This window comes from Impatiens glandulifera, chromosome 9 (assembly GCF_907164915.1).
Source record: "Impatiens glandulifera chromosome 9, dImpGla2.1, whole genome shotgun sequence".
Lineage (NCBI taxonomy): Eukaryota > Viridiplantae > Streptophyta > Magnoliopsida > Ericales > Balsaminaceae > Impatiens > Impatiens glandulifera.
In genome coordinates, this window is record NC_061870.1 from 1,786,941 (window position 1) to 1,799,082 (window position 12,142).

Here is a 12,142-nt window from a genome sequence, read left to right on the forward strand (position 1 = left end):
CAAAGCATCGTTTTAGCTGAGTGATATTCTTCATCATATTGTAAGTTGAACAGAGTCTGTTCTGTTCAACAATGAGCTATTCGTGCAAACTGCATTTGATTCAAAGTATATTATAGTGAATCCTTCCGGTGGTTGGAAGAAGGGGTGACATAAGAGAGTTTGCTCCGAACATCCATAAACAAACTACTGTGTTGTTCCTTTCTGTCATCTTCTCATTCTTGATCCTAAGCTTCAAACCTAAGTAAACATTTCCGCACTTGATTCTGTTTCAAGTGTTTATAATGGTTTGCGTAGAATAGAAAGTGAATTAAAACTTTAACAAGATTTCTTTCAAACCGTTTTTCCTAAGCCTTCATTAATCGCCAGACCCCGTCTCTATTGATTAAGCGAATCCTATCAATTGGTATCAGAGCTCCGTTTCTATTCTCAAGCTTTTCCTAAAGAATGACAACCATAACCAAAGATGCTAGTGCAACCTCCATCCCAACTTTCTCTCGAGAAAACTATATCGTATGGAAGAAAAGAGTTCGTGCTCATCTCTCTTCTCTTCATGACGACATGTGGAGTGTCATCACAGATGGTCCTATCAAGATCGACAAGGAGAAATCTGAATGGACCAGTGAAGAAAAGAGGAAGAACAACCTCAACAACATGGCTCTTGATGTTCTGTACAGATCTATCGATGATAGCATGTTCAACTACATTATCGAATGTGATACTGCTAAAGAGGTCTGGGACAGACTCACCCAACTGTGTGAGGGCAACGAGAAAACCAAGGAAAACAAGATCATGGTTACCACTCAACAATTTGACAGTTTCAAGATGCGCCCCGGTGAAATAATGAATGAGTTCAACACCAGATTCAGCAAGATTGTCTCCTCTTTATCTATCCTTGGCAAGACCTATAGCAACAGGGAGCTTGCTATTAAGGTCATGCGTGATCTTCCAAGGGAATGGGACATAAAGATGATGGCTATGAGGGAATCCAAAGATCTCAACAAGATCTCTCTCTTCGATCTGTTTGCTAATCTCAAGGCCTATGAGTTCGAGATGAACTGTAGGATTGAAGAAGATCAATCCACATTCATTATCATTGCCAAAGCTCTGGTGACTGCTGAAGAGCCACCTGTAGGTACTGATGTGAAGATGGCGGCACAGCAACTGAGCAGAGATGTCAAGTCTCTTTTCGTGAAGAAGTTTGGCGACTTCATGAAGAAGAGCAACCCTAACTCAAGCTCTTCAAATTCCAATGATAATAAGAAATCAAAGGCTAATGTTAAATTTTATAACTGTGGTATTGCAGGTCATTACCAATCGGAGTGCAGGAAACCTAAGCGTGAAGATAAGAAGGATGATGAAAAGGAGCTGAAGGCTCTTATAGCAGGAGATGGAAAGAACAGACAAAGCATCCGTGACTCTTACTTCTCATCCAGTGATAGTGATGACGAAGAAGTGGCTTGCTTCATGGCAAAAGAAGATGAAGAACAGACTCAGGAAACTGAGGTATTTGACTTCTATTCTGAAAGATTTTTAAGGGAACAACTGGTAGCTGCACTAAATGACATGGTCATTGAGTACAGAAAGCTAGAAGAATCCCTAAAAGAAACAAAATCATCACCTGAAGTATCTCAACCAGTTTTACCTCAAACTCTTGAATCAAATGTTTTTGAATAGAAAGTTGCAGAAATCTCATCTGAGAATGAGATGCTCAAAGAACAGATTCAAACTATTTCAACTGAAAACAAGAGGTTAAACTATGTTGTCAGTTTATGGACAAGGTCTGGAGAAGCTATCAAATATTAGATTAGCATGTTAAAACCTGCTGGATCTAGATCTAGTCTTGGATTTGGTGGCAATGACTCAAACCTGTCGTGCAAAAAGTCAAATTCATCAAATGACAAGCTTAAGACAATAAGCTTTGTTAAAGGAAGTCTGACTGACAGTTAATCTGATCCCATTCGTGAAGAAGTAGCTTTTAAGAATGAAATTATTTATGTTCCACTGAATGTTAGCTGGCTGAAGAATAAGATAGAAGAAGCTATCAAGTCTGACAATATAAAAAACTTGACTCAAAGTCAAGGAGTTTTAAAAGAAAGTCTTCTTCAAAAGTTAAGGGTTTAGTGGCTAGTAGAAAGTCGTCTACTAAGTCAAAATCATACGCATTAATCACAACGCAACATGGAAAATCCATTAGAATATGTCAAATATGGATTCTAAGGGTCTAATTGATCGAGGACCCAATTGACTATGGGTACCAAGTTTGTAAATAGTTTCTTATGTAGGTGATGCAGGAGGACTGCAGGAAGGAAGCATAGAGAATACTCTTTTGAGTATACATTTCAGAGGATCAACAATGATTGTTGCCATTCCAGAAGAATAAATGTTTTTCTATGTTTTTGTATTAAAATACTTTTGGTCCGAAGGATCTCAAAACATTTGGTTATTCATTTTTGTACATGTACAAAATGAGAGGGAAAAATTACTTTGAAAATAAAGATACCCTCAAATGAATGGCCTTAATCGGTCTATTAGACAAGGTTGTCTAAAGGAAGAGGCATGTATTTAGACGCATTTTTTCTCACAATCTATACATCTAAGTCTATATGTTGTGACTTAAAATCTGCGCGGTTAGACGTACACGTCTAATAGATGTTAGACGTTTTTACGTCATGAGCAAGAGGATGCTCACGTCTAAACAAACACACGTCTAATACGTGACGTTCATACGTAATTAGACGTACCCGTCTAATAGACATTAGATGTATATTTTAAGATATGTAATTAGACGTATGCGTTTAATGGACCCATGCGTCTAATAGACGTTTAGTTTTATGGATATGTGTAGTAAGAAAAACGTCTAACTACGTGCTAATTAGACTGATCAAGGATAGCTGTCCACGTGAGGAGATATCTGATTTTCCCGCTCATACATTAAAACAGTCATCTCATGATAACATGAAGACACATGTCTTTCAAGTTAAGAGAGAATGACTGATATACCCACAATATAATGATGACTCTTTGGAAAGGACGTCTAATTTTAAATGATGGGCCATACCCCTAGGAAAAATGACGGTTATCCTATATGACTCTTGATAGTCTATATAAGGACATTTATGCATGAGATTGAAAGATTTTTCTCACTCAAGATTTCTAAGAACCCTAGATTTCTTTGCCTTTCTCTCTTAAAAATCTTTGTTAGTCTTGTGCCTGTTCATATTCTACTGAAAATGGGAAACAAGAGAATCACGTTGGGTCACTGTAATTTGCAGGTTGATTTCCCATCAGTCTATTCCTTCGATCAGCAAGAGGTGGTCGATATGTTCAAAACCCTCAAGTATTCCGATCTCGGAAAATATCTTGGCGGTCCGTTCATCTCTGCTTTTCTATCAACCAGGAGAACAAGGAAAGTATAACCTTCGCTGCCCAACTAAGCCGTTTATTGGAGTATTTGGGGGTTCCGAAGGGTGAACCTGAACCAATCAACTCAACCAGGGTGTATACTGTTTTCACAGTCGCTAACACCCTAGTCAGAATCAAGAACCTTAAAGAATCGCCTTCAGGTGCTTCTAGCCAACAGATAGGTGGAAAATTTGTTACCCGATCCAGACAACCAACCGCTTCCATTCTGTCGACAAGAGCAAAGAGATCGAAAAAAGTCAACGAATTAAAGGCTAGTTCTACTAGCCTAAGGAGCTCTTCAAAGAAGGATTCTAAAACAATCGATTCCAGAGTCAGGCAAGGTCTAGTCGAACTTGCCACCATTCCATTGTCTTCCATGTCTCCGACTTCCAGTTAGTTGCGGAGATATTCAAGGTCATCTATTTCAAAAGGTAACAAGTCAAAGGCGTCCCGTGCGTCTAAATCGATGAAGGCGTCATCAAAGGTAACATCTTCTCAACCCCTGGTCGATGTGCCCAAATTTGATATTCATGTGATGGAACAGGATAAATCTGTTTTTATTCCTGAAAAGGAATCTGTTGTAGGGCCCGGTGTTGAGTCAGCTGGTCCAAATATTGAGAATTTTGATAGGATTGTGTCTCCCGTTCGCCAACCTGATCTAGTAGCCGCTGGTTCTATAGAGTTTGTTCAACTAGAACAAGGTGCAGTTTTTACCCTTATGGCTGGTTGTATTGCTGAAAAGGATCCCTCTACTTCTGTCAGAGAACCTTCCTCCTCAAATCTCATTTCAAAAGATTCCATAGTAACTGGGAAGGTCACTCGAGGCGAACTTCCTCCTAAACTATTCAAGAAACCACAATCTGCTCATGAATTGACGCGCTCCACAAGACAGTCCTGTGGAATTGTATTTGGTGAACCAAGACCCTTTCCAAAATCTGTTGATATTATTGGAAAAGGGAAGAATGTTGTAACTGACGAAAATGAAGATGTTTCTGAGGCAACATGCATTATTGACTTCATGATGAATCAAGTCAAAGCCATAGCTGCTGAGAAGATAGAAATGTTTGACTCTTGGATCCAGAACAGATTGTCAATCCAGTATGATGAGGTCATCACGGGTTCAGGAATAAGCAATCAATAGGGTAAGCTTGTATCTAATGAAAAGAAGGTTCTCAAATGTGCCAAAACTTCGGAAGTGTCTGAAGCTATGAAGAGAAAGGACCTTATAAAAGTTTGTCTACGAAGAAGAGCTTTATTTCCCATTCTTAAAGCCAGAAAAGCAAATTTCAATCCAATTGAGAAAGGTGCTGAAGTGGAAGTGAAAGCCTTAAAGAGATTAGACGAGATCATGGCTGATTATCTTTCTGTAGTCACTCGGTATGTTGATGGAGCTAATTGCTCAAGAGTCAGCTATTTTGGTAGTTCCTCCGATAAAGACAAACCAATGGATATCTTTGTTGATCATGCTGATATAGATGAGCAAACTACTGATCTTCTGATAGATCTTGGAAATCTTTCTGCAGAAGAAAGACGTATACTGGCTCAACCTGTTATCGAGCAAGATGAGGAACATATTCAAGAGAATTCGTCCTTAGAAGAAGAAGAAGAAATTAGAGCCTGAACAAGCTCTTGAAGAAAGTGTTGATCAAGAGCCCGTCCAAGATCTTGTGACTCAAGAAGAAGATGTTGTTAAAGAGTCGGTCCAAGCTCTTGTAACGCAAGAGGAAGAAATTGTTGAGTAGAATGTTCAAACTCCTAACATCAATGAAGAAGAGATAGTGAAATCCCCTGCTGTCAGAATAGAGGAATCTCAAGAAAAAGAGGTTGAAGTCAGTCAGCCTGAGGTTGTCAGATCTGAGGGGGAACCCTCAAAAGACAAAGAGGCCGAAAAAAGTTCCTCATCTGAGGGGGAACATGATCAAAATGCTAAAACAATCAAGCATATACCATTTCCTAAGATTAATGTTGATAATCTCTATGAAAATATTCTCAATCCTCTTCACAGTACGGGAAATCTGTACGAAAGATTTAAGGGAGCAGAAGAGGAGTTGGAAGAAGAAGAGCGAAATCGATCTGGAAATGAGTCTGAGAAGGATGAACCCGAGCAATCCCTATAGGTTCACACCTAATTTAACCCCATTCAAAGCATGGAAGTAGAATTGCAAGATAATTCATCCAATGAAGTATCTTCCGTTGACGGTACCAAGCTTCTGAAGTCGATGACATCTCTGCTTACCTCTCTTCAGAAGAATGTGGTCACTCTGGGATCGAAAATGGTAAAGATCTTGAAGACCCAGAAAGAGGACAGAAAAGACTTTGCTGAACATGTCAAAATCCTTAATGAATTGGATAAGACACTGAAGAATAATACGTATGAGATTCATATCTCAAATTCAAATTTCTCCAAATTTGAAAAGTAGCTCTTCAGTCATAAATCGGAAATGATGAGCCTTGAAAGACAAATCAATCTTGATAATCAACGAGAGATTATGGAAACAATGGAATTATTTCAGAATCAGCTGGATGAAATTCAAGGCAGCATGAGAAGAACAGATGCTGAAAGACTAGAGTATGCCGACTCCATTGCAAGGAAATTTTAAGCTGAAGAGAATGCGAAAGCTGGTGCTGAGAAAGAACAGACTCGTATTACTCAAGGTGAGCCTAGTAGAAGAGGTGACAATGTATCAACCGACACTAGATCCAAACAAAAGCCAGAAAGTGATGTAAACCCAAGGCCAACCAAAAGACGCGGAGGTCGTACCAGTGGTGGTGATCGTGGTGGGCGACCTGGTAGTGATCGCGGAGGTCGTACCAGTGGTAGTGATCGCGGAGGTCGTACCAGTGGTGGTGATTGTGGTGGGAGATCTGGTGGAAGCAGTCGGGGTGGACGTGCTCTTCCTCCGTTCTAGAACTTGCTAACTGGTGAAGGGATGAGCGGTGGAGGATTCACCTATCCGATTGATCCTCGAGTGAAAAGGGAAGAACAATAATCTCATTTCTCCTACTTTGTTAACTTTTAAACTATGCCTCTCTAACTATGTTTTTGAATATTGGTTTTTGGAAAGTAGTTGTGTAAGCTGGATGAACAAATTCTACTCTGAATTTTATATGATGAATGCTTAATTTGTTATCTATGCAAAGTTTTAATATTATCATCAAAAAGGGGGAAATTGTTGGGTCAAATTGAGTGTTGAAATAGTTTGACTATTAGAATTTTGATGATGAATGGATAATCTATGCGTCTAATTGTTTTTGATGCATGTGGATCGAAATCAGATTACATTAGACTTGGTCCTAATGTGGTTCATTACACTGATTTGGCTTTAGATGCACAAAGTTAGACGTGCAGTCTAACTAGCAGAGTTAGACGTGTAGTCTAAATGGTTGAGTTAGACTTGCAGTCTAACTAGTGAAGTTAGACGTGCAGTCTAACTGGTTGAGTTAGAATTGCAGTCTAACTAGTGAAGTTAGATGTGCAGTCTAACTGGTTGAGTTAGAATCGCAGTCTAACTAGTGAAGTTAGACGTGCAGTCTATCTGGTTGAGTTAGACTTGTAGTCTAACTAGTGAAGTTAGACGTGCAGTCTAACTAGTGGAGTTAGACGTGCAGTCTAACTAGTGAAGTTAGACGTGCAGTCTAACACATGAAGTTAGACGTGCAGTCTAACCAGTTGAATTAGACGTGGAGTCTAATCAGTTGAATTAGACGTGGAGTCTAATGGAAAGAGAAAGTTAGACGTGCAGTCTAACTAGTGAGAGTTAGACGTGTAGTCTAACTGGTGAAAGTTAGACGTGCAGTCTAACTGGTGAAAGTTAGACGTCCAGTCTAACTGGTGAAAGTTAGAAGTGCAGTTTAACTCCTTCAGATTAGTCTAAAGTGATTGTAATTAGACGTGAAGTCTAATCCCATTAGACCAGGTGGTCTAATGGATCCTGTTATTAAACGGGGACGTTTGATTTCATTAGACGAGGTCGTCTAATTGAAATATGTCTAATACCATGCTTAAGCAGTTGCTTGAAGCTAGCACCCGCCTACCCTCGTGCTCTATCTGTACGCTACTCCTGCTCTACTTTCTAGTGAAGATCAGTACGACAGCCAGCTGCAACCAATCAATCAATGCCACGTAAGCAAATATCCTTACACTACTTGTTTTGCAGGTACATCTCTGAAGAATATTCGGCGCACTACCAGTTGTGTACGGCCATGATCCTTGTATTCAGAATCTGCTGAGTACCATGGAGGCGTTCCAATGGAAGCTCGCCACGTGTCATTATGAATATTCGGCCGTTGGTACTTGTTCCTTATTTAAAGAATCTCAAGGACAATGGACGAACAAAGACATAGCCAGAACTTTGAGTGAACAAGCTGAACAATTAATCGATCATTTTGATACTCAGATTACTGAAACTGTTAGCTGTTTTTCTTGTTTTACTGTGTGTTAATCATGAGAGAGTTAGAATCAAAGCATCGTTTTAGCAGAGTGATATTCTTCATCATATTGTAAGTTGAAACATAGACTTTTCTGTTCAACAGTGAGCTATTTGTGCAAACTGTATTTGATTCAAAGCTTATTATAGTGAATCCTTCGGTGGTTGGAAGAAGTGGTGACGTAGGAGAGTTTGCTCCGAACATCCATAAACAAACTACTGTGTTGTTCCTTTCTGTCATATTCTCATTCTTAATCATAAGCTTCAAACCTAAGTAAACATTTCCGCACTTGATTCTGTTTCAAGTGTTTACAAGGGTTTGTGTAGAATAGAAAGTGAATTAAATCCTTAACAAGATTTCTTTCAAACCGTTTTCCTAAGGCTTCATCAATCGCCAGACCCCCGTCTCTATTGATTAAGCCAATCCTATCATATTTGATTTATATTTTTTTAACATTTAGCATGATGACCTCACATATTGGTCAATCAAATATTTTATTCATATTTTTTAATTATTTTCAATTGATACCGGGCTATTATCCTTCGACAAACCACATGTCAATCACACTTGGTTAAAGGGTTGTACTTGTTTTGTTAGGTTGCAAGTTCGAAATATACATATATTATTTTTATTTTATTTTTAACCTTTTGAAGTTTATGGGCGGATCAATCCACAATCCGACCAAAGTATTAATTTCTCTCATATATATATATATATATCCAAATTAACCATAGTTTTCGACTCGGCAAACCAGACACTTTGAAAATTAAACATCATTATATATATATATATATATATATTAGTTAGTTAAAAAGTTGAACTTATATTATTAAAATGTCTCACGTTCATCAAATTTTGTGTTGAATTTAAAATATAAAGTCTTATTAGTCTAGTTGGTTAAAATGTTGTACTATTTTGTTAGTTGAAATTTCGAAATATACATATAACATTTTTAATTTTAATTTTAACCGTTTGAAGTTTATGGATGGGTTAACACATAATAAGACCCAAATATCCATTTACACTTACATATATATTCAAATTAACCACAACTCTCGACCCGACAATCCGGAAAATTTGAAAATTAAGAATCATTATATATATATATATATATATATATTTTTTCAAGCGCAGAAACCATATGACCAGAAGTAGGATTTATTCACATAATAATAAATAAAGTCAAATATAAAAAAATCCATTTTGAAAATTATCGAATTCAAAAATAAATATCCGATAGCAAGTTGATCGGTTTATTCAATACCAAGTTCAATGTTAGCCAGATTAGTCAACATTTATATGTTTCGATCCAACGACAAGATGTTATTTGTAACAAGTAGTTTTATTGCTATTAACTTTCGTACCGGATGTAACCCCTATGCCACATAATGGTTGTAGACCTCCTAAAAAAGGCGTGTGTAAAACTAAACATTGAAGAAATTTCAAGAGAAATAAAAATTTCCATGATAGAAAGTATATGACAATGGTTCGAGAGTATATATATATATATATATATATATATATATATATATATATATATATTCTATTTGCATTTGCAAATTAGAGAATGATTTTGGAATAGAGCAAGTAATCATGTCGATTTTTTATTTATATAAAGAAAACGCCAACAATATGACAATCATTTATTTATAACCACACTTCATATAGATTCCTCACCTATAACCTCTTTATTTATATTTTTAACAAATCTCGTAATAGGTTCACTCTTAGTTTACATTGACGTTTGATTATGATTCTAGTACCTTGACACTCTCTCCCAACTCAATTCTCTCATTGTCTTCTTTTCTACATTTCTTTTATCCTTCCTCTCTTGATCAATCTCGAATAATTCAATTTCTCAAAAACTTTGATTGGATTTGGTTATAATTTTAATATCAGAATAGCGGATAAAGTCATGATTCAATGGGTCAGGTCCACTTAGTTTTTTTTCTTTTGTTGATTGGCATAATGTAAATTGGAGAGATTTGTCGATTTAAAAGACGACTTATCACTATTCATGATAATTCAAATTTGAAGTCAAAATGCTCAATTTTATAACTACTATAACTCATTATATAACTTATAATATAATTATTTTTTACAACAATTAACAATCTCTTTATTCTCCCTTTAAACTTAAGAATACTTTTATCAAAAAAGGTAAAATCCCCTTATCGGATTTGAACCGATGATTTACGCCTTCTAATGGCGTTACTATACCAATTGATTCAAATGTGGAATCATTCACTATGCGAATAAAATCCATCTTTGTACATATATTATATACATAAGTATATGTACTAAACTTATAATGACTAGTTTGTAGTTCATTCTAGAATTTTTAAAGGATTTTAAGGATACACAAATGAAATGAGTTTCTTGATTATAACTAGAACACCTGTTTCTGGATCCATCTCACATCAATAACTCGACCCCTACCACCCGCAGGTAGTTTTAGAAAAGTTTCCCTTGACGTAGATAATTGAATGCCAAGTAAGACTCGTAATAATCTATCTTTTAGAGCATACGAAGATTCTTTTACCATCTGATGCGTTAATTTACCTACTAAAATATCACTTATCTCGACCCAAAATCCAGCATCACAATTCCATTTTTGCCTAAATTGCGAAGTAATGGACTTCTAAATACGGTATTTCGTTAGTGATCCTTTCAGGGCCCTGGCTTGTCACATGCGTCTGAATTTTATATTTCCGTATATTAAACAAAGTATAAATATCTCCATATACCAAGTGTTCATTAATAAGTACTGCATCTTCAGAATTGTAACCTTCCCATGGCATATAAGCTACTAATAAATTTTTCCCCAAAGCTAGTTCGCCACCAAGTGTAGCCCCACCATTCGCTAAAATTTGCCCTTTTTTAATCCATGTCCCCCCGTGAACCTGTGGATTTTGATGCATACAAGTATTTTTGTTGGAACGTTGATACATAACTAATGGAATGCTTAGAGTATCTCCATTACTTGATAAAACAATCTTGTCAGTATCAGTATAAATGATTTTTCCCTCGTGTTCGGCTATAGCAAGAGCTCCTGAATCTAAAGCCGCCTGACGTTCCAACCCAGTTCCAACAATGCACTTCTCAGACCGCGAAAGCGGAACTGCTTGACGCTGCATATTCGAACTCATTAAAGCTCGATTCGCATCATTATGCTCGATAAAAGGAATCAGGGAAGCTCCAATCGAAAATTATTGGAAGGGAAAAATACTTCGAAGATTGACCTGTTCCCATGTAATAATAATTTTTTTTTTGATGTATCGAGCTAGAACAACCCATTTTTCCTGAATACCCCAATTCAATGCTAAAGAATTGCCTCCCACTATCATATAGTATTCATCTCTACCCGATGATAAAAAATACTCGTACTTTTTTTGATTTCTCGGAAATTTCATAAAACGGACTTTCTAGAAACCCTCACTGCCCAATCTTGACTTGAATTTCTAAGGAGCCAATAAGTCCAACATTTATTCCTTCCGATGTGTCAATTGGACAAATACGTCCATAGTGACTAGGATGGATATCTCGTATCCGAAAACTAGCAGTTCTCCCTATCAACCCCATGACCCAAATAACTCAATTTTCTCCCATAAACTATTTGTGTTAATGAATTAGTTCGATTCAAAACTTGAGATAATGGTGAATATGTTCAAGGTCAAAAGGGTGTACAAGATTTGGCTATCGACTTCTATAAGCAGCTTATGGGTATAAGAAAGCAGCATCAAAGTCACCTGAATACCTTGTATCATATTATTGATAGAAAAATTTCTGCAGAAGATAGTCGCGAGTTGATAAGGGTGGTCACGAGGGTTGAGGTTAAAGACGCTCTGTTTAGTATTGATGGGAATAAAAGCCCGGGTCCTGATGGCTTTATTGCACAGTTCTTCAAAGACAATTGGTTGATTGTGGGTAAAGACGTTACTGATGGGGTTTTGGAGTTTTTCAAGAACAGGAAGATGTTAAAGCAATGGAATACAGCAGTCCTAACCTTGATCCTCAAAACTGCGGTACCCGAGAAAGTACAAGATTTCAGACTAATTTCCTGATGCAATGTGATTTATAAAATAATTTCAAAAATAATTTCTAATCGATTTAAAAATGTCATAGCAAAAATTATAAATCTTAACCAGTCTGCATTCATCCTCGGTAAGACTATCTCTCATAATATTCTTTTTATGCAGTGCCTTTTAAAAGGCTACGGGAAAAAGAAATTATCCCCGAGAGTGGCTTTCAAAATAGATATCAAGAAAGATTTTGACTCTATTAGATTGGAAGCTATTCGGGACTTTCTGGT

At 36.9% G+C, this 12,142-nt stretch overlaps 2 protein-coding genes across 2 annotated transcripts; one reads left to right on the forward strand and one right to left on the reverse strand.

The window, feature by feature from the left end:
- The first annotated feature begins 5,843 nt into the window (after window positions 1-5,843).
- Window positions 5,844-6,311, forward strand: LOC124914387 (uncharacterized protein DR_0269-like). The gene is made up of 2 exons (XM_047454925.1): window positions 5,844-5,937; window positions 6,004-6,311. Exons 1-2 carry the CDS (start codon window positions 5,844-5,846, stop codon window positions 6,309-6,311), a joined length of 402 nt encoding a protein of 133 aa, XP_047310881.1.
- A 4,137-nt stretch (window positions 6,312-10,448) lies between these two features.
- LOC124914575 (DNA-directed RNA polymerase subunit beta-like) lies at window positions 10,449-11,046 on the reverse strand. The gene has a single exon (XM_047455154.1). The coding sequence runs from the start codon at window positions 10,977-10,979 to the stop codon at window positions 10,449-10,451; it is 531 nt and encodes a 176-aa protein (XP_047311110.1). The 5' UTR covers window positions 10,980-11,046.
- Window positions 11,047-12,142: the final 1,096 nt, after the last annotated feature.